A 22,053-nucleotide genomic window follows, 5' to 3' on the forward strand; every position below is an offset into this window, starting at 1 on the left:
GGAGCGAATTCCAGAATATTGATCTGGTGACACAGAAGGAACAGTGATATGGTTTCAAATCAGGGCTCTGAGTGGCTTGGATCTTGAAGGTGGTATTATTTCCATGTATCTGCTGCCCTTGGCCTCTAAGATGGTAGAGAACACAGGCTTGGGAGGAACTTTGGAGATACCTATAGCACAGAGATGCACTGGTTTAAACCAGGGTTATTGACTGCGGTGTGAAGTGACATTTCCAAAGAAATAACCTGCTCACTTGCACTCAGTTTGGTTTCCATCAGAGCTGTTTGGCTCCTGACTTCATTACAGCCTTCGTCCAAACATTGACAAAAGAGCTTTTGTATTACGAGAGGTTGAGTGACGGTGACTGCCCTTCACATCAAGGGTCTGACATCAAAGAAGCCAAGGAAAACAGGAATCAAAGTGGAATCAGAGAAAGCACTCCACTGGCTATATCTTACTTATCAGAAAAGTAAGTGTTGAGGATGATGCAAGTCAGTTATTTAGGGATAGGCTGCAGATGCTCTTAATGTCCTATCTTCAACTGCTTCATCAATGATCTCTCCTCCATTTTAAGGTCAATAGTGCCAATCTTTAATGATGATTGTGCAATATTCTAGTGTCATTTGTGATTCCTCAGATACGAAAGCAGTGCATATCCAAATGCTGCAAGATCTGCACGATATCCAAGTTTGGGTGATATGTAACAAAGAATACCTATGCCACATAGGTGCCAGGCAGTGACCCTCTCCGACAAGAATCTAACTCTTGCCCCTCAACCTTCAAAGGTATTACCATTGCTGAATCCCCCACTATCAACATCCTGAATGTTACCATTGACTAGAAACTGAACTGGACTAGTCAGATAAGATAACAAAGTGTGGAGCTGGATGAACACAGCAGGCCAAGCAGCATCTCAGGAGCACAAAAGCTGACGTTTCGGGCCTAGACCTTTCATCACAGAGTCTCTGATGAAGGGTCTAGGCCTGAAATGTCGGCTTTTGTGCTCCTGAGGTGCTGCTTGGCCTGCTGTGTTCATCCAGCTCCACACTTTGTTATCTTGGATTCTCCAGCATCTGCAGTTCCCACTATCACTGGACTAGTCATATAAATACTGTATCCACGAAAGCAAGCCAGAAACTAGGGCTAAAATCTGAAAGAACTGTGGATGCTGTAAATCAGGAACAAAAAAGGAAGTTGCTGGAAAAGCTCAGCAGGTCTGATAGCATCCATGAAGAAAAAATCAGAGTTAATGTTTCAGGTTCAGTGGCCCTTCCTCAGAACAGCTAGGAATACTGCAGTGAGTAGCCGACCTCCTGACTCCCCAGGGTCTATCCACCAACTACAAGGCACAAGTCAGGAGTGTGATGGAATACTATCCCTTACCTGGATGAGTGCAGTTCCAAGAACACTCAAGCTTGACTCCATCAAGACAAAACTTTAATGGCACCACATCCACTGTCTTAAACATTCACTGTCTTCAAGGTCGCATTGTTGCATCTACTTGACACACTCTTCATTCAGGTCTCCTTCATCAGCACCTTTCAAACCCAAACCTCTGGCACCTAAAATGACAAGGGTAGCAGATGCAAATTTCCCTCCAAGCCACATGCATTCTGACTTGGAACATGATCACTGTTCCTTCACTGTCACATGGCTGTCCTGGTCCATGCTGGAACACCTTTCGTAACAGTGCTATTGTTGTCCCTATGTCCCATGGACTGCAGTGATTTAAGAGGACAGTACATAACCAGCTTGTCAAGGGTAGTTAGAGATTGGCAATAATAAATGCTGGCCCAGCCAGCAATGTCTCTCATTAAGGACTTTTTCCTTCATTCATTGAATGTGGGCAAAGGAAGGAGCCCTTCCAACTGGATCAACCACCTGAGGGTCCACCCATCCTTCTAATATATGATCCCTGGCAAATATTGGCAAGCTATTGAAAAGGTGGGGAAGAGCAAATGCTTTTGTGACCTTAGCTCCCCACAATGGTCAGTGCATTTATGTACCAAGCTGTTAGGAGATCCAAATAAAACAAATTTTGTAGCGCCCAGCTGGATATAATTTCCAGATTGGAATTACATAGTTTCAAGAATGCCTTCCCGATCAATCATCACAATCTGAGTGTTGTGGAAATGCCACTCTTGCAGTGCTTCTCAAAGCACTGTTTCAATTCTTTTCCAGGTACTTTCTGTACTCAGAAGAATATTGCCATGTGGGTAAAGCTACAAAAGTAGGACTGCAATAGTCAGCAAGACAGACACCAAAAAGAGCAGTTTACTATTTTGCACGTCATTGTGCACAGTGATAATGCATGAATATTTAGCATTACCTTCCCCTTTACTAAAAAACTTAAAAATACATTTGTCACGAACAACATAAGTGCAACTGTGAAAAGCATATTATTAAATCCCTGTCAATGTCCACATTTTATACCTAAACTAGTTTATTTTGGTGTCATGTTTGGCACAACATTGTGAGCAAAAGGGCCATTCCTGTGCTGTTCTATGTTCTATCAAGTTTAGTAGCTGGTTTACGAAGCCTTCCTGGTTGGTTTGCAGGTTTTGGCATGGAGTCAGAGTTTTGTGTGTTTAGCATCAGATCACAAATCACAGAAGATCATGTGCTTTTCTTAAAAACCGGCGCATGGCTAATTGAAGTCTGAACTGGTTCAACCCTGGCAGGAGCTTGTGATCAAGTAGACCTTAGAACCAGAGTTTAGTGAGTATGCAGATGAGCATCTGAATTAGGTTTTGATGCCATGTGTGACTTCAGCAGTCGTGTGTTAGTGTTCGGGAGCTGGACATCATACAGCAGTGAGTGTGCTTCCCTGTTGCCTTACCATCATGTGCAGTGTATTAATAAACATCATTTAACAAGAACCTGGAAGTCTGGCCTGAGTTTGTTTTACGACCTGGAAACTCACATTGTAACAATCTATTGCACAAAGTATGATTGTATGGAATAAATTGGCTGGCTGGCTGCCAGAAAATAGAGTGTGCAAAAATTAATCTGTTTCAGATGGGCAGCACGGGACAAGTCGATAGATGTAGGCAGTGATCTGTGTTGAATGGTAAACTTTTTATAATTTAAATCAGTGACTTAGATGCAGGGAACAAAAGCATAGTGACTAAATTTACATACTAAATTTACAGATGCCATAAAGTTGATAGGAAAGTATGTTGTGAATATGATGTACCAAGAACATGGATGGATATATGGGTGAGCAATATTCTGGCAGATGGAGGATAATGTGGGTCACTAAGTAATTGTTCACTTTGACAGGAAGAATAAAAAAACAGAGTATACCTTAAGTGGAGAGCGCCTGCAAAAGTCCAAAGCTCGGAGGGATTGGGGCATGCCAATGCGTAAGTCATAAAAGGTTGTAGGAACGTACAGCACATGATCAGGAATGTTAATGAGTTGCGAGCCTTTATTACAACGGGAATGGAACATAAATGCATACACGTTACGTTTCAGTTATATAGGGGATTAAATGAGACCACATCTCAAATACATTGTAAAGTTTTGGTTTATTTAAGAAAGAAATGTAAATACATTGAAGGTAGTTCAGAGGAGATTTACTGGATTGATACCTGGCATAAATGGGTTGGCTTTTGAGGAATAATTGGGCTGGGTTAGTTAACTTTAAACAAGTTCTGAAGAGTGATTTGATTGAAGTTCATAAGATTTTGTATGGCCTTGATAAGGAGGACCTGGAAGGGATGCTTCCTCTTGTGACTGAGTCCAGAACTAGGGGGCATAGTTTTCGCATTATGTGTTGCTGTTCAGAGTTGTGTGACTTTGGAACTTACTGTCTCAGAAGGTGGTTGACGTGAGGTTATTAAGGCAAAGCTAGATAGATTCTTGTCAGGCAAGAGAATCTAAGGTTATCTGGGGAAGATGGAAATGTGAAAATTGGAACAAATAAATCAGCAAACAGACCTCATTGAATGGTGCAGCAGGCTCAAAGGGCTGCATGGTCTATTTTTGATGCTAATTTATATTATTTGTATGTACATATACAAAGTGCTATAATGCAGTTGTGCTCATAACATTAAGAGTAAAATGTTGGCAGATGTAATCAAATGTAGGGGCAGAAGTACACTGTTCATCTCGTAGAATCTGCTCTGTCATTCACTAAGATGATGGCTGGTCTGGTAGTCCTCTACTTTCCCTCCTTTTCCCCATAATCCTTGATTCCCCTACTGGTTAAAAATCTATTTCAGCCATCAATATTCTTACTGACCCAGCATCTACATCTCTCTGCTACAAACAAATCCACAGATTCACAACACTTGAGAGAAGTTCCTCCTCATCTCTGTATTAAATGTGCAAGCTGTTATTCTGAGATTATGCCGTCTAGTCCTTGACTCTGCCATTACAGGAAACATCTACCCTGTCAAGATCTCTCAGAATCTTGTTTATTTAAACAAGATCATCTCTTAAACTTTTATATTCCGAAGGCCAATATACTCAAATTCTTCGCTTAAGACAATACTTCCATACATGATATCAGTAAATTTTTTCTGGATGCCTCCAATGCCAGTGTAGCATTCCCTATACAACAGGCCCACAGCTGTTGACAGTGATCCAGCTGTAGTCTGACTAGTGCCTTGTATAGTTTTAGCAAAGCCTTCCTATTTTTGAACTCAATTCCCTTTGAAATAAAGGCCAACATTCCATTTACCTTCCCCTTTACCCACTGAACCTGCATACAAGCTTTTTGTGATTTATGTACAGGGACTCCCACATCTGAAAGAATTGGAAATGATCGACAGATTTGACAGCATTTGTGGAAAGACAAGCAAGGTTAAACTTTTGAGTCGAATACGACTCTTTGGATGTTTCTCATATTTTGGTCCTTTACTTGCAAGGATTTTGTGATCTGCAGATATTTCTCACGTTTCTGTGAAGTTCAAGAATCTTCTGGGTTCAGCTCCTTCTACAATAGTTCCCACCTGAGGGCAGGATTCAAAAAATGGAGATGATGGTTTTGTCAATATCGTCACTCGTTTTTGCTTTGTGTCATATTGACATTTTTTGACAGAACTGTTTGTGATCAACTTTAACATTCATGTTTAAGGAGCCAGACTCAAAACATGCCTTTTCTTCATCAAAAGATTGGCACGTAGTCAGTCACTTCCATCACCTATACACTACTTAATGTTTATTGTATCTCTATTATTATGGATCTTCTAGCTTTTGCATTTAATTCCAGATAATGGGACGAGATGGTATGTTTGATATATTTTGCTCCATAAATTTTGGAACAGAACACAATAAAATTGAGGACTGTTACCTGAAATGAGCTCCTCAGGTAAATCCAAGAAAAGAAGGCAAGATAACGAAGTGTGGAGCTGATTGAACACAATGGGGAGAGGGTTCTGAAATAAATAGGGAGAGAGGTTTAAGTTGACTGAAGAAGGAGAGAAAAGAAGATAGGTGGAGAGGAGAGTATAGGTGGGGAGGTAGGGAGGGGATAGGTCAGTCCGGGGAGGACGGACAGGTCAAGGAGGCGGGATGAGGTTAGTAGGTAGGAAATGGTGGTGCAGCTTGAGCCTCTCTCCCTATTTATTTCAGAACCCTCTCCCCATTCCCCCCTCTCTGATGAAGGGTCTAGGCCTGAAGCGTCAGCTTTTGTGCTCCTGAGATGCAGCTAGGCCTGCCGTGTTCATCCAGCTTCACACTTTGTTACCTTGGATTCTCCAGCATCTGCAGTTACCATTATCTCTCCAAGAAAAGAAGGGTTGACTGAGAATTAGTCCATTGTTCATCCTGAAAGTTTCATTTTCCGTAAGACTCATAGAGCCATAGAGATGTACGGGACAGAAACAGAGCTTTCGATTCAACACATCCATGCTGACCAGATATCCTAAATTAATCAGGTCCCATTGGCCAGTATTTGGCAATTATCCCTCCAAACGTTTCCTATTCATAAACTCATCCAGATGCCTTTTAAATGTTGTAATTGTATCTGCCTCCATCACTTCCTCTGGCAGCTCATTTCATACACAAACCACCCTCTGCATAAAGCAATTGCCCCTTATCTCTCTTTTAAATCTTTCCCCTCTCAACTTGAACTTACGCCCTCCAGTTTTTGACTTACTTACACTGTGGAAAAGACCTTGGATATTGACTCTATTTATGCCCCTCGTGATTTTATAAACTTTATAAGGTCCCCCGTCAATCTCCGACATTCTAGGGAAAATAGACCCAGTCTATTTAGCTTCTCCCGATAGGTCAAACCCTCCAACCCTGGCAACATCATTGCAAATGTTTTCTGAACCCTTTCAAGTTTCACAACATCTTTCCTATTGCAGGGAGACCAGAATTAATTACAATATTCCGAAAGTGGCCTCACCAATATTCTCACAGCCACAACATGACCTCCCATCTCCTATACTCAGTGCACCAATGAATAAAGGCAAGCATACCAAATGCCTTCGTCACTATCTTGTCTAACTGTGACTATACTTTCAAGGAACTATAAACCTGCACTTCAAGGTCCTTTTGTTCAGGAACACTCTCCAGGATCTTATCATTAAATGGATAAGTGCAGCCCTGATTTGCCTTTCCAAAATGCAGAATCTCACATGTGTCTGAATTAAATTTCAGCTGCCACACCTCAGCCCATTGGTCCATCTGATCAAGGTCCCATTGTACTCTGAGGTACGCTTCTTGGCTGTCCACTACATCACCAATATCGGTGTCGTCTGCCAACTTACCAATCATATCTCAGATGTTCACACCCAAATCATTTATGTAAATGGCAACAAGCAATGGGCCCAGCACCAATCCTTGTGGCATGTCACTGTCACAGACCTTCAGTCAGAAAAACAACCCTCCACTATCACCCTCTGTTTCCCATCTTCTAGCCAGTTCTGTCTCCAACTGTCCAGTTCTCCCTGTATTCCATGTTTTTTAACCTTGCTAACCAATCTACCGCGCAGAATAAAAACCGAAAGATCTGCAGATGCTGCAGAGCCTTGTCAAACACCTTACTGGAGTCCCTATAGAACATGTCAACTGCTGTGCCATCATCACTCCTGTTTGTTACTTCTTCAAAAAACACAATTAATTTAGTGGGACATGATTTCCCACACACAAAGCCACGTTGACTATCCCTGATTACTCTTTGCCTTTCCAAATGCATATAAAACCTGTTGAGTGTTATTGTGGAGGAGGTGCTGTTGTCTCCCTTCAGTGATTGCAGTCTCTGGGTCAGGAAGCTGAGGATCCAGTTACAGAGAGTGTCGGAATTGTGAGATTAGTCTGGAGGGGATAATGGAATTGAAGGCGGAGTTGTAATCGATGAATAGGGCCCTGACGTTTGTTTATCCGTTATCCAGATATTGTAGGGATGAGTGCAGGGCAATAGAAACGGCAGGTTGCTTCCCTGGGATATTGGTAGGAAATACCAGTCAGGCTAGGACATTACCCACCTGAATTATACATCAGTGGTACCAGCCTGTCTGGGCAATTACCCATCTGAGTTTGGTAGGAAAGTCTGGAGCCTCACCATCTTGAGTTCCAAATAGGTGATATCAATCCGTCTGGGCATTGCCCACCTGTGTTACAGATAGGTGATATCAATCTGTCTGGGCATTGCCCACCTGTGATATAGGTAGGTGATATCAATCTGACTGGGCATTGCCCACCTGTGTTACAGATAGGTGATATCAATCTGTCTGGGCATTGCCCACCTGTGATATAGGTAGGTGATATCAATCTGACTGGGCATTGCCCACCTGTGTTACAGATAGGTGATATCAATCTGTCTGGGCATTGCCCACCTGTGATATAGGCTGGTGATATCAATCTGTCTGGGCATTGCCCACCTGTGATATAGGTAGGTGGTATCAATCTGTCTGGGCATTGCCCACCTGTGATATAGGTAGGTGATATCAATCTGTCTGGGCATTGCCCACCTGTGTTACAGATAGGTGATATCAATCTGTCTGGGCATTGCCCACCTGTGATATAGGTAGGTGATATCAATCTGACTGGGCATTGCCCACCTGTGTTACAGATAGGTGATATCAATCTGTCTGGGCATTGCCCACCTGTGATATAGGTAGGTGATATCAATCTGACTGGGCATTGCCCACCTGTGTTACAGATAGGTGATATCAATCTGTCTGGGCATTGCCCACCTGTGATATAGGTTGGTGATATCAATCTGTCTGGGCATTGCCCACCTGTGATATAGGTAGGTGATATCAATCTGTCTGGGCATTGCCCACCTGTGATATAGGTAGGTGATATCAATCTGTCCGCGCATTGCCCACCTGTGATATAGGTAGGTGATATCAATCTGTCTGGGCATTGCCCACCTGTGATATAGGTAGGTGATATCAATCTGTCTGGGCATTGCCCACCTGTGTTACAGATAGGTGATATCAATCCGTCTGGGCATTGCCCACCTGTGATATAGGTAGGTGATATCAATCCATCTGGGCATTGCCCACCTGTGTTACAGATAGGTGATATCAATCTGTCTGGGCATTGCCCACCTGTGATATAGGTTGGTGATATCAATCCATCTGGGCATTGCCCACCTGTGATATAGGTAGGTGATATCAATCTGTCTGGGCATTGCTCACCTGTGATATAGGTAGGTGATATCAATCTGTCTGGGCATTGCCCACCTGTGTTACAGATAGGTGATATCAATCCGTCTGGGCATTGCCCACCTGTGTTATAGATAGGTGATATCAATCTGTCTGGGCATTGCCCACCTGTGTTACAGATGGGTGATATCAATCTGTCTGGGCATTGCCCACTTGTTTTGAAAATAGGAGACATTAAGACGGGGCATCGTTCAATGGAATTAGCGATATGGAGACAGACACTAAGTCAATTAGCAATTATACAAATCCTCCCGCCCTAAAGTACCGTGTGCAGGCTGTATTTAAAAAGGCGCTCTGGAAAGGTTCGTGTTCACAGCTTTTCCCTTCAGTGGTTTAACTTCTGACTCTTCAAATAATCCAAGTTCTGCCAATTGGACTCACTTGCTTCAGTTTCCCCTCCCCTTGGCTTTTTTTTTCCCGTTCGTCGGCGTCAAAGTGATTTCCGGATCCCGGATCTCGTTGAATGGTCCCCGAGGTAAAATGAAAGAAAATATTTTATGCTTTAAAACATGCAAGGAAGGGAGGGGGGGGGGGGGGGGGGCGGCGGGACAGCCAGATGAAATGATGGCTGGAAACTGTAAAGTTAGCCCAGGAGGGAGAGTAAAAGTGTGTTTGCAGTGGGCACTGTGATGTTGCCATTTCTGAAAGGGGCAGTAGTTGAAGTGTGGCCGTGTGGATGTGCTCTGTTTCTGGAAACGCCACCAGAAACATTCAGGGGTGAAGAGAAAACAGCGAGATTGGTGACAGGGACTAGAGTCGGTGCGCGCGATGGGCCGAATGACCTCCTTCTGTACCGTAACAGTTCTTTGAGTCAGGAACTGACAGCTTCAGTAGCTATTGCGAAAGAGCGAGGGAAGTTTAGGAAATGGATCTTTTCATGTTACAGTCTGAACGATTGGGTGTGTGTGACTGGAATTGAGTTTTGTAAATTTATCTGAGATAACAAAGTGTGGAGCTGGATGAACACAGCAGGCCAAGCAGCATCTTAGGAGCACAGCTGCTGGGCCTGCTGTGTTCATTCAACTCCACATTTTGTTATCTCGGATTCTGCAGCATCTGCAGTTCCCATTATCTCTTGTAACTTTATGTGGCTGATTTGTGAGCTTCCGTCATTGAGCGAACTTGTTTCCACCACACCCCGCCCATTCCATGGGATGAGGATTTATTGTCCATCCCCAATTACCCAGAGGCTAGGGAAGAGCCAACCACATTGCTGTGAGCCTGGAGTCACATTTTATCCAAATCAAGTAAGGCTGGCAGTTTCCTCCCCTAAAGGAACATTAATGAACCTGAGAGTCGACACGGGATACTTGATCATCATTAGATTCTTAATCCCACATATTTTTTTGAATTCAAATACCGCCATCTGCAGCAGTGGAATTTGAACCCTTGTCTCCGAAGCATTGTGTGGAGGTGTGGGTTAACAGCCTAGTGACATTATCACTAGGCCATTGCCTTATCAATTGTGGATGAGAGTTGAGTGCTCAGCGATAATGGGAACTGCAGATGCTGGAGAATCCAAGATAATAAAGTGTGGAACTGGATGCACACAGCAGGCCAAGCAGCATCTCAGGAGCACAAAAGCTGACGTTTCAGACCTAGACCCTTCAACAGAGAGGGGGATGGGGAGAGATTGGTACCCACACCGGGTACAGTGGATAGAGTATACTACATTGGCAGATGCGCAGGTGAACATCTGCTTAATATGAAAAATCAAAGCAGATGTTCACCTGCACATCTGCCAATGTAGTATACTGTATCCACTGTACCTGGTGTGGCTACCTCTACACTGGGGAAACCAAGCGGAGGCTTGGGGACCACTTTGCAGAACACCTCTGCTCGGTTTGCAATAAATAACTGCACCTCCCAGTCACGAACCATTTTAACTCACCCTCCCATTCCTCAGATGACATGTCCATCCTGGGCCTCCTGCAGTGCCACAATGATGCCACCCGAAGGTTGCAGGAACAGCAACTCATATTCCGCTTGGGAACCCTGCAGCCCAATGGTATCAATGTGGACTTCACAAGCTTCAAAATCTCCCCTTGCCCCACCGCATCACAAAACCAGCCCAGCTCGTCCCCACCTCCCTAACCTGTTCTTCCTCTCACCTATCCCCTCCTTCCACCTCAAGCCGCACCTCCATTTCCCACCTACCAACCTCATCCCGCCTCCTTGACCTGTCCGTCCTCCCCGGACTGACCTATCACCTCCCCACCTATACTCTCCTCTCCACCTATCTTCTCCTCTATCCATCTTCGGTCCGCCTCCCCCTCTCTCCCTATTTATTCCAGAACCCTCTCCCCATCCCCCTCTCTGATGAAGCGTCTAGGCCCGAAACATCAGCTTTTGTGCTCCTGAGATGCTGCTTGGCCTGCTGTGTTCATCCAGCTACACACTTTGTTATCTGAGAGTTGAGTGCCTATGTGTGTCCATGCGTCTGTGTAACAAAGTGTTTGTGCGTAACAGTGAATGTGCAGGTGAGTGGATGTGTTTGTGTCAACTTGTTTGTAAAATATGAGATTGGGAAGATTACAATTTCTCTTTAGTTTTTTTAAAAGAGGTTCTAGATATACGCATCAAATGACTTTCATTTACGATTTCAACATATACATTCAAAATCTCTGATTGTGACAAACTGTTTTAATTGAATTGTATTCTATACAAAAATAGGCAACAGCTTCCATTTTTCTGGGGCCTGAACAAGCTGACTTGACACTTTCCAGTCCACTGCCTTACCCCATGGTACCATTTCCTTTTGATCTTTTAATTTTGAATGAATCCAGCTGCCCTATAAACTGTTCCTATATAAAAACTTGGGTTCTCATCATACGGCTGCCAAAGTCACCATGATTAAAAAGAAATAAGACTCTCATGGGATAGTAAGCTGAGAGTTCAGTTACAGAATGATTTTTCTTCTGCTTCAAGGAACCTTAGTCTTAACAGTTCTGATGTTCCAGCTTTGTGTGTTTCCTTCTGTTTCTGTGAGGGTTTGCTTCCTGTCTCTTGGACTCTGTGCCTAGGGCAGCAAGTGGGAATCCCTGTTTCCTTTTAAGACAATTCATTAACCAAACTCTTCTTGTATTTGGTGAGGATATGTTGAAAGGATAATTAAGTAAATGTAACGTTAATTAGGAAGACAGCTGTGACATTATGAATCACATCCTTAAGAGGATAATAGCGATAGAGCTGCAAATGTACTTATGCACTGTTTAAAATACTTAGCATTTAAGCAATGGTTCTAGTTGGTGGGTTTGGGGGTGTAGGTCAGTTTAGCTACAGTAGGCTGTGTTGCAATGCAGAGTGATACCAACAGCAATTCCTACACGGGCTGTGGTTACCATTCCTTCTCAGCCTCTCCACCTGAGGCATGGTAAGCCTCAGGTTAAACCACTGCCAGCTGCCCCTCTCTTCACAACCCTATGACCTGGTAAGACAGTGGCGAGTTTACATTAACCTTTATCTGGTCAGTATTGTATTCGAAGGTGTGCCAGAATGTTTGCAACAGTGAAAAGGGATAAATTCATCCAAGATCCCGAACAGTGCCTGCTTAAATAGCAAACGGCCTTGTCGGTTGTTGTGGGTTTCCATAACTCTGCCGTTTGGAATACTGTCGATTGTGGCTTATGAACCAATGCAAAATGACCCATTTACCCTTACCTCAAGAATCACATTTTTGCATACACTTGGTGTCAGTGTTAATAGATGCGACATGTTGGGCTCATGCTACTGCTCAGCCTCATTTTGTGATCCCACAAAAACAAATGTTTTATGACCATTTTCTCATAGCTGGGCGCAAAGGATTGAGCAGGAGGTTCAGACTATGTCACAAAGATACTTGAGAGTTTAAGATGCTCCCGTGAAGAGCAAACCCCTCGCAGCAAAAAAGCAAGGCGGTGACCACTACCCCCCCCCCCGAGGCCAACTTGTTCTCAACATAAGAGATAATGGGAACTGCAGATGCTGGAGAATCCAAGATAACAAAGTGTGGAGCTGGATGAACACAGCAGGCCAAGCAGCATCTTAGGAGCACAAAAGCTGACGTTTCGGGCCTAGATCCTTCATCAGAAAGTCTAGGCCTGAAACTTCAGCTTTTGTGCTCCTAAGATGCTGCTTGGCCTGCTGTGTTCATCCAGCCCCACACTTTGTTATCTTGTTCTCAACATATGTTGACTTATAGACTAACACCTATGGAATATACAAAGAGAGGGACTTGTAGTGATTTGGTGCCTTTCGTGACTGAACCGTCCCTTCTGAGGCTGTAGCCACTTCCCTATGACAATGTTTTCTTGACCTTCCCTCCATCATAAAGTCATAAATGAGGATGGTTGCTGATGAATGCTCAATGTTCTGCAACATTCGTGACACCTCAGATACTGAAGCAGTCCATATTTAAATTCGACAAGATCTGGACAATATCCATGCTTGGGTTGACAAGAGGCAAGTAACATTTGCGCTGCACAAATACCAGGCAATAACCACTGGCCCTTGACAATCAGTGGGTGTTACTATTGCTGAATCCCCCACTATGAACATCCTGGGTGTTACAATTGACCATAAACTCGACTGGACCTACCACATAGAAGATCCATTAGACTGATCCCCGGTATGGAGGGATTGTCTCATGAACAAAGGCTAAACAAGTGGGATCTGTACTCCTGAGAGTTCAGAAGAGTGAGAGGTTATATCATTGAAACAAACAGGAATCTTAAGAGGTTTGACAGTGTAAATGTTGACAAGATATTTACCATCATGGAAGAGTCCAAGATTAGAGACACCGGCTCAGAATAAGGGAGCAAAATTTAGAAACTGAGATGAGGAGGAATCTCTTTTGTCAGAGGGTTCTGCATCTTTTGAACTCGTTGTTGCAGAAAGCTGTGGGAGCAGAGTCTTTGTGTATATTTAAGGCTGAGATACATAGATTCTTGACTAGTGGTAGAATTATGGTCTTATTATAGACTTAACTTCTGTAATATTTCTTAATTCTGTTACATTCTTGCTTTATTGTTATAAACATTTCCATTGCTGGGTTTTTTAGTCTGACTTAATCACTGAGGCGGTAAGATAGGAACAGGAGGAGGCCACTCTGCCCTTTGAGTCTCTCCACCATTCATTGGGTTCATGGCTGAACTAATAATCTTTAATTCCACTTTCCTGCCTTTTCCTCATAACCCCTGGACTCTCTTAATGGATGGCTTATTCTGCTCCTAGATCTTATGACCCAATGAGTTACCTGGTATCAAGCAAGATTATACTTTCACTTCCTAAAGCTATCAATATTGGAATAGACTTTCCGCCAAACGTAAATTGCATGTTCAGTTCATTAACAGAATTTTATATACTGTTATATAAACTTTGATATTTACATATGTATGTACAATACAATTTCATATCATTTATTTTAAATTTGGATTTAGAGTTATTGATTAGTACCATGCATTTTATGGGTCTGAAGTTATGAATAAACTTTTCTGTAGCTGTGGTGATTTTAAAAAATGTTTTTATGGTTTACTTTGTTAAACTAATGTGTTTTGTTTTCTTTAGGATCTTACACCTAGCAAAGCAGACAAATGTACCTTAAAGTTTATGTTTGAACTTTCTGGACCTGGAATATTTTATAAACTGAAATGAAATGCTCTTAGCTCAGAAAAAAGAAGTTTGTTTCAGTTTTCCTTTATTTTGGGCAGTCCTTTGTTTCTGCGATGTGGAGAATATAGTAAAACTAGATCACCTTAGAATAAAGCATAGTAGTAGTCCTAGACTAGAAGTGTTGTGATAAAACCCTGAAGAGGAATTGAAGCTGAGTTTGTTTAAACTCAGGTATATGATAGGAATATGGTATTAGAGGCTTGAGTCTCAGAGCTAAAGCCTCAGTTACCTGAAAACTATCAAATGTAAGTGGGAGGGATTCTGGTATGACTATTGTATAAAGGTCAGTAACAAAGATTTGGCTTCCTCTTTTTTGAAATTGATAAAGGAGTGCTTTGGAATGAATGGGATTAATATTGTTATTCTGTGTTTAAAACTACCATTTCTTTTGCTTAACAAACTTCTGGTTTATTGTTAAAACAAAATCTATAACATGGCATATTTGTGTTTTAGTGAGATACCACTTCATTAAACATAAACAAAACAAAATAATAAAATGTGAGGCTGGATGAACACAGCAGGCCAAGCAGCATCTCAGGAGCACAAAAGCTGACGTTTCGGGCCTAGACCCTTCATCAGAGAGGGGGATGGGGAGAGGGAACTGGAATAGAGAGGGGGAGGCGGACCGAAGGTGGAGAGAGTATAGGTGGGGAGGTAGGGAGAGGATAGGTCAGTCCAGGGAAGACGGACAGGTCAAGGAGGTGGGATGAGGTTAGTAGGTAGATGGGGGTGTGGCTTGGGGTGGGAGGAAGGGATGGGTGAGAGGAAGAACCGGTTAGGGAGGCAGAGACAGGTTGGACTGGTTTTGGGATGCAGTGGGTGGGGGGGAAGAGCTGGGCCGGTTGTGTGGTGCAGTGGGGGGAGGGGACGAACTGGGCTGGTTTAGGGATGCAGTAGGGGAAGGGTAGATTTTGAAACTGGTGAAGTCCACATTGATACCATTAGGCTGCAGGGTTCCCAGGTGGAATATGAGTTGCTGTTCCTGCAACCTTCGGGTGGCATCATTGTGGCAGTGCAGGAGGCCCATGATGGACATGTCATCTAGAGAATGGGAGGGGGAGTGGAAATGGTTTGCGACTGGGAGGTGCAGTTGTTTGTTGCGAACTGAGCGGAGGTGTTCTGCAAAGCGGTCTCCAAGCCTCCGCTTGGTTTCCCCAATGTAGAGGAAGCCACACCGGGTACAGTATCAATGGTATCAATGTGGACTTCACCAGTTTCAAAATCTCCCCTTCCCCTACTGCATCCCTAAACCAGCCCAGTTCGTCCCCTCCCCCCACTGCACCACACAACCAGCCCAGCTCTTTCCCCCCCCACCCACTGCATCCCAAAACCAGTCCAACCTGTCTCTGCCTCCCTAACCTGTTCTTCCCCTCACCCATCCCTTCCTCCCACCCCAAGCCGCACCTCCATCTCCTACCTACTAACCTCATCCCACCTCCTTGACCTGTCCGTCTTCCCTGGACTGACCTATCCCCTCCCTACCTCTCCACCTATACTCTTCTCTCCACCTATCTTCTTTTCTCTCCATCTTCGGTCCGCCTCCCCCTCTCTCCCTATTTATTCCAGAACCCTCACCCCATTCCCCTCTCTGATGAAGGGTCTAGGCCTGAAACGTCAGCTTTTGTGCTCCTGAGATGCTGCTTGGCCTGCCGTGTTCATCCAGCCTCACATTTTATTATCTTGGAATTCTCCAGCATCTGCAGTTCCCATTATCTCTGATAACAAAACAAAATATGCTGAATATAGCCAGATTTAAGTATGAGATCTGAATTGTCCAGTGATAACATCAACTGAACGTCGCAATATTTAGAATATACACAAAGATAGTATATACAATTGTACTGTGTTTCCAAAGTTTCCTTCTCTGTACAATCTCCGAAACATTATTAAGGAGAGATAATGAGGCCCTTATAGTATCTGGGCACTTATAACATGGGTTAAAAAGCTTACCTGATAGATGTAATATTCTCATTTAGCCCCTCTGCTTCAGGGAGTGTTGGATCAGTTCTCCAGACCCATTTGTGCAATCGTAAGTTCTGTCTTCAAACTTGAGTGAGATGGATCACCTGAGAATCACGCTGATCCAGGATGTTCATACAAAGGAGCTAAGATTGTAGTGGACTTCAGATCCATCTCATTACACAGCAAAGTGGTGAAATAGAAAGAGGAGTTCAAACTATGAAAGCACTTCTGAAAACAAAACATTAATTTTGGCTTAATTGAGTTCAACATCATCCCCGTTGTAAAATTGATTGTCACCAGCAAACGAGAAGTAGACTGTAAACGCAGCTTCACCATTGTTTGGAAAATTGAGACCTTGTATTACCATGGAGACCATGATAGAGTTAGAAAGCATGAGAATTCCCAATCAGAAGAACAAACTGGAAACTTTGGTCATCATCATCCTCAAAGAATCACAGAATTGTCACATTACCAGAGTAGGTGGTAACTCAGCCTATCCTGCTCATACTGGCTCTTCAAACAAGAAGCTTTACCGAATGCCAATTTTTTTGCTTTTCCCCCATACCCTTTCACATTATTTCGATCTAAAAAGTCATTCTATGCCCCCTTAAAATTCTCCATTTAAACCTGCCTGCTCTGCATTTCCAGGCAATGCATTCTATATCCTAACTATTCACTGTGTGGAAAAAGATTTTCCTCACACCAAGATAATAAAATGTGAGGCTGGATGAACACAGCAGGCCAAGCAGCATCTCAGGAGCACAAAAGCTGACGTTTCGGGCCTAGACCCTTCATCAGAGACCCTCTGATGAAGGGTCTAGGCCCGAAACGCCAGCTTTTGTGCTCCTGAGATGCTGCTTGGCCTGCTGTGTTCATCCAGCCTCACATTTTATTATCTTGGAATTCTCCAGCATCTGCAGTTCCCATTATCTCTTCCTCACACCAATCTGGCTTTGTTTGTTTATTACGTGACATTTACCCCTTCTTTTTATCTTGTACCTTTTGTGAGCGGGAACAGCTTTTCCATATCTGTTCTGTCCCGCCTACTCATAACTTTGAAAATATTCCACCAAATCTCCTTTTTGCCGCCTTGTACACACTTCTACACATGAAGGATGATAAAAGTTTGGGGCATTCTTCCACAAGTGGCAGTGGATGCTAGATCAATTGTCAGTTTTAAATCTGAGAGAGTTAAATTTTTGTTAAACAAACGTGTTAAGGGATATGGTCCAAAGGCAGGTAAACAGAGTTAAGCCACAGATCAGCCATGATCCCATTGAATAGCAGAATAGGGTCAAGGGGCTGAATGGCCTACTCATGTTCATGTGTTGCTATGATCTGGACAAAGAACAGTTCAACTTGCTCAATCTATTCTCATGAAACATAATTGATGTTTCTCATTCTTGGATTCAGTGCCATGAACATACTTTCACGATTGGAACCAAAGTTTAGGGTGTGTGGTACTGTTGTACAATAACTGTTCACCTCATGAAATTTAAAGCCCTTAGAATGTACAACATAGAGCAGGACAGCACAGTACAGGCCCTTCGACCCACGATGTTGTGCTGAACTTTTACTCGAAACCTAAGGTCTACCTGACCTCCACCTCTACCTTATACTATCATCCATATGCCTGTCTAATAGCCACTTAAATTCCCCTAATGAGGCTGACTCCACTACCCTCTCCGGCAATGCATTCCACGCTCCTACCACTGAGTAAAGAACCTACCTCTGACGTCTCCCCGATATCTATCCCCTTTCACTTTAAAACTATGCCCCCTTGTAAATGCTACCTCCACCCTAGGAAAAGTTCTCTGGCTGTCTACTCTAACTATACCTCTGATCATTTTGTACACCTCTATCAAGTCACCTCTCATCCTTCGTCGTTATAAAGAGAAAAGCCCTAGTTCTCAACTTTTCCTGGTAAGACCTTCCCTCCATTCCAGGCTTTATCCTTGTTCAGATTACTGACCTGTAATGGATCCCTGCTAGTTATCACTGTTATAAATGTAGCTAGAACTGTCTGTGAGCACCTATTATGTTTGCGGTAACTACCCTATTTCAATGAGTTCTGCATGCTTAACATTATCTGTTTCTCTTTCAGAAAATTTAATTAAACTACTTTAGTCAACCAGGGAGAGACATTAAAAGGATGAGCTTGTATATAAATCTTAGGTAAGTTTACGGAGGGCAAAATGGATTGTGTATGGATGACTGTAACCCAAAGGATCTAGCACGAGCAACGTTTCCAAATTGTAGAAGGTGTTTCATGCCCTTGACAATACAATTAGTTTTGCACATGTACAACCTTCCTACATAAATGGTGTGAATTGAGAAAGCCTCTGCATAGCCCAGTCAACTTAATTTCAATGGTGGGAAAGCTTCTAGGGATAATTATTTGAGGAAGAATTAGTATCAAATGGAAAAAGAAAATAATGGGTTGTTAGGGACTGTCAGCACAGACTTCTAAAGAGCAAATCATGTTCAACTAAGTTGCTGGAGTTTTTGAAGAGGTACCAGGAAGGCCAAATTGTGTTAGCACTGGTTTGATGCACAAAGACTTTTAGAAAGCATTTGATAGTGTGACACAGAGCAGACCTGTGCAGAAATGTGTAAGTCATGGTACAAAATAGACAGTAGCATTATGGATATAAAATTAGCTGAGTTGGAAACACAGACTAATGAACATTAGAATCTCTACAAATGAATCTCTACAAATCAGCCCAACAAGTCCGCACCACCCCTCTGAAAAGCATCCCACGCAGACCCATTCCCCTTGTCTGTCCCAAACATCCCTGGGCACCATATCATAACCAATCCTCCTACCCCACACATTTTTGGACTGTGGGAGGAAACTGGAGCACCCAGAGGAAACTCATTCAGACACCGGGAGAACGTGCAAACCCCGTACAGACAGTTGCTAGAGGTTGGATTCAAACCCAGGTCCCTGGTGCTGTGAGGCAGCAGTGTTAACCACTGAGCCACCGTGGTCAACAGCTATTTTTTTGGGCTGTAGGAAGGTTTGTAATGGAGTTCTCAGGGATCAATCTTTGAACCCTTGCTTCCCCTGACATATATTAATGCTGTGTGTAGGTGATAATTTCAGAGTTTGCTGATAAGACAAAGACTTGTAAACTCTGAGGGATGCAGTTGTAACCCCAGAGGACACAGACTGATGGTGGAGTGGGTAAGGTGGGTAGCAGATGAGTTGCAATGCAGAGAAATGTGAGGTGATGCACTTTCGTAGAAAGGACATTGAAGAACAATATAATATCAGGGGTATAATTCTAAATAGATGCAGGCGCAGAGGGACCTAGATGTAAATGTGCACAAATCATTAAAAATAGTAGGATCAGTAAAGTAATAAATAAAGCATAAAGTATCCTTGTCATTGTTAATAGGGGCATAAATTACAATAGCAAGGAGGCAAAATTGAACTTGTATAAGACGTTTGCTGGACTTTGGCTAGAATATTGTGGATGGTTGTGGACAGTCTCCATAGAAGGGATGTGAACTGAAGAGAGTGCCGAAGTGATTGTTTCCAGGCAAGAGGAACTTCATGTATGAGGATTGATTGAAACAGTTGGAATTTTCCTCCTTGGAGAGAGGAAGGATTCGATGAGATGTGATAGAGGTTTTCAAAATCGTGACAGGGCTGTATAGAATAGATTGGGTGAAACTGCTCCCAATTGTAAAAGAAACAAGAACAAGAATGTACAAATTTAAAGTGATGTGCAAATGGAACAAGCATGAAGAGGAAAAAACGATTTTCATAGCAAAAATAGTTAGGATATGGTGTGCACTGCCTGGAAGTGTGATGGAAGCAGGTTCAATTGAGGCATTAAAGAGGATGTAGGATGATTATTTAGATAGAAATGGTGTGCAATGTTATGGGGAGAGACAGGAGAATGGCATCAGGTAGTGATGCTGACTTAATGAGTCAGTGCTGGCACGATGGGCCAAACGGCCTGCTCCTGCACCGTGACATCTCTGTCGCTTTACTGCCAGGTTTGGGAGTGGGTTGTGAGTATTGACAACACAATTTTGACACGTGCTGAAACTCATAGGCTGTATTTGTGTGATCTTTCCAGCGTGCAGCCAGGATGGTAGAAGCTAACTGCTGGGAGCATGCAATCGGGATATCTGCCCTGGCGTGATCTTATTGTCAGATCTTGAAATATGTTATTGCTGAAATTAATGCTTTTTAAGGCAGGCTTTGGTTTTGGTGAAATGCCTGATTGCCCTGTGTGTAGCTTGTTTATTTCACTTGCGTTTTTGTTGTCTCTTCTTTTGGTGCAGGACTGTTGTGGTTACAATATTGTTCTACAGCTCTACACTGCTAACGTATATAACATGTACAGAGACAAACCTCCAGCCGAACATTGTATTAATTATGGCTGATGATCTTGGCATTGGGGACATTGGCTGTTACGGAAATAATACTATGAGGTATTCTTATTATTTTATTCAGGTTTGGGGATTGGGTATCTTTACTTTGGTAGAATACCAGTCAGTGAAGGCCTTAACTTTAATGAACAAGAAGGGTACTCTCAAAATGTTGCCAAAGTTTGTACAGCATTAATTTGCTGTTAGAATCTGTCAGGCCAAACAGTTTGTTTTCCATTCAGCTCTGCTTACTGTTGCATACAGGACATAGTTCCCACTCTCAACCTGTGCTATAGACCAGGGCGACTGCTCCCAAGGAAAAGGCCAACAGGTTCATTCACAAAGATAAGGGCAGGGAGCAGCTGGAGGCTCCACAATGAAAAGGCCAGGCTTGTTCACAAGTCGAAGGGATCAACAGTAAATTTGTAGACTAAAAAGAGTAAAAGACAGATCCAAAGCTTCAAGCTTCAATTATTAGAATCATAGAATCCTTACAGTGCAGAAAGTTGCCCATTGAGTCTGCTCTAACCATCCAAAGAGCATCCCACCCAGACCAAACACCCCCACCCTATTCCCATAATCTAACATTTCCCATGGCTAATCTACCCAACCTGCAGATCGCTGGACTCTATATGGGTAATTTCACACGGCCAATCCACCTAACCTGCATATCCTTGGACTGGCAGGGTGGGAAAACCGGAGCACCTGGAGGAAACCCACGCAGACACGGGGAGAATGTGCAAACTCCACACCTTAGGCAGGAGGAGGTGTTAACCCGTCTGTTTTTTTTTGTTTTTTTATGTATAAAAGTGGAGCTGCATTCAACAATGAGGCTAATTTCATTGGATCATCACCATCAATTCAACGTTTCCCTTTCCTCTTGAGTCCTTAAGTTTGACTTTCAGCCCTTTTGCTTTGGGTAGGAAGGAGGCTTTGAGGGTGGCCCCAGAGAAACAATTTTTTGAAAAAATCATAATTATTGATCTTTAAGCAGAAAACAAAGTGGCACCTTTGGTAGGTGCCAGGTCAGGAATGACTGCATCACTCTCATAAATTTTCTTTTCAACAGAACTCCCAATATTGATAATCTGGCAAAGGATGGTGTGATGCTGACCCATCATATAGCTGCAGCTCCACTGTGTACACCCAGCAGGGCAGCCTTTATGACGGGCAGATACCCTATTCGCTCAGGTAAGGCAGCATTGACATCAGTACAATTATTCAGCTGATCGTCATTCCGGGTTTGGTTAGCTCACTTGGCTGGACAGCTGGTTCTTAGTGCAAAGAGATTTCATTTCTTGCACTGACTGAGGCTACTGCCTCATAACTTTGCCTGAGGTGTGGTGACCCTCAGATTAAACTCACCACCTGTAGCCTCTCTCCAATGAGCAAGCAACCTGGGCCTATGGTGACTTTAGATTAGATT

General features: G+C 43.2%; 1 protein-coding gene across 2 annotated transcripts in view; it reads left to right on the top strand.

Annotated features, from left to right (window-relative positions):
- The first annotated feature begins 9,000 nt into the window (after nt 1-9,000).
- LOC125453363 (arylsulfatase H-like) overlaps nt 9,001-22,053 on the top strand; it is a 51,346-nt gene continuing 38,293 nt past the window's right edge. For both annotated transcript variants that reach the window (XM_059646816.1, XM_059646817.1), the window contains exons 1-4: nt 9,001-9,105; nt 18,346-18,416; nt 20,541-20,690; nt 21,697-21,818. In XM_059646816.1, coding sequence (XP_059502799.1) covers nt 18,394-18,416; nt 20,541-20,690; nt 21,697-21,818 — 295 coding nt within the window. In that variant the 5' untranslated portion in view covers nt 9,001-9,105; nt 18,346-18,393. The remainder of the gene's footprint in view (nt 9,106-18,345; nt 18,417-20,540; nt 20,691-21,696; nt 21,819-22,053) is intronic.

The sequence above is a fragment of the Stegostoma tigrinum genome, chromosome 6, assembly GCF_030684315.1.
Source record: "Stegostoma tigrinum isolate sSteTig4 chromosome 6, sSteTig4.hap1, whole genome shotgun sequence".
NCBI lineage: Eukaryota > Metazoa > Chordata > Chondrichthyes > Orectolobiformes > Stegostomatidae > Stegostoma > Stegostoma tigrinum.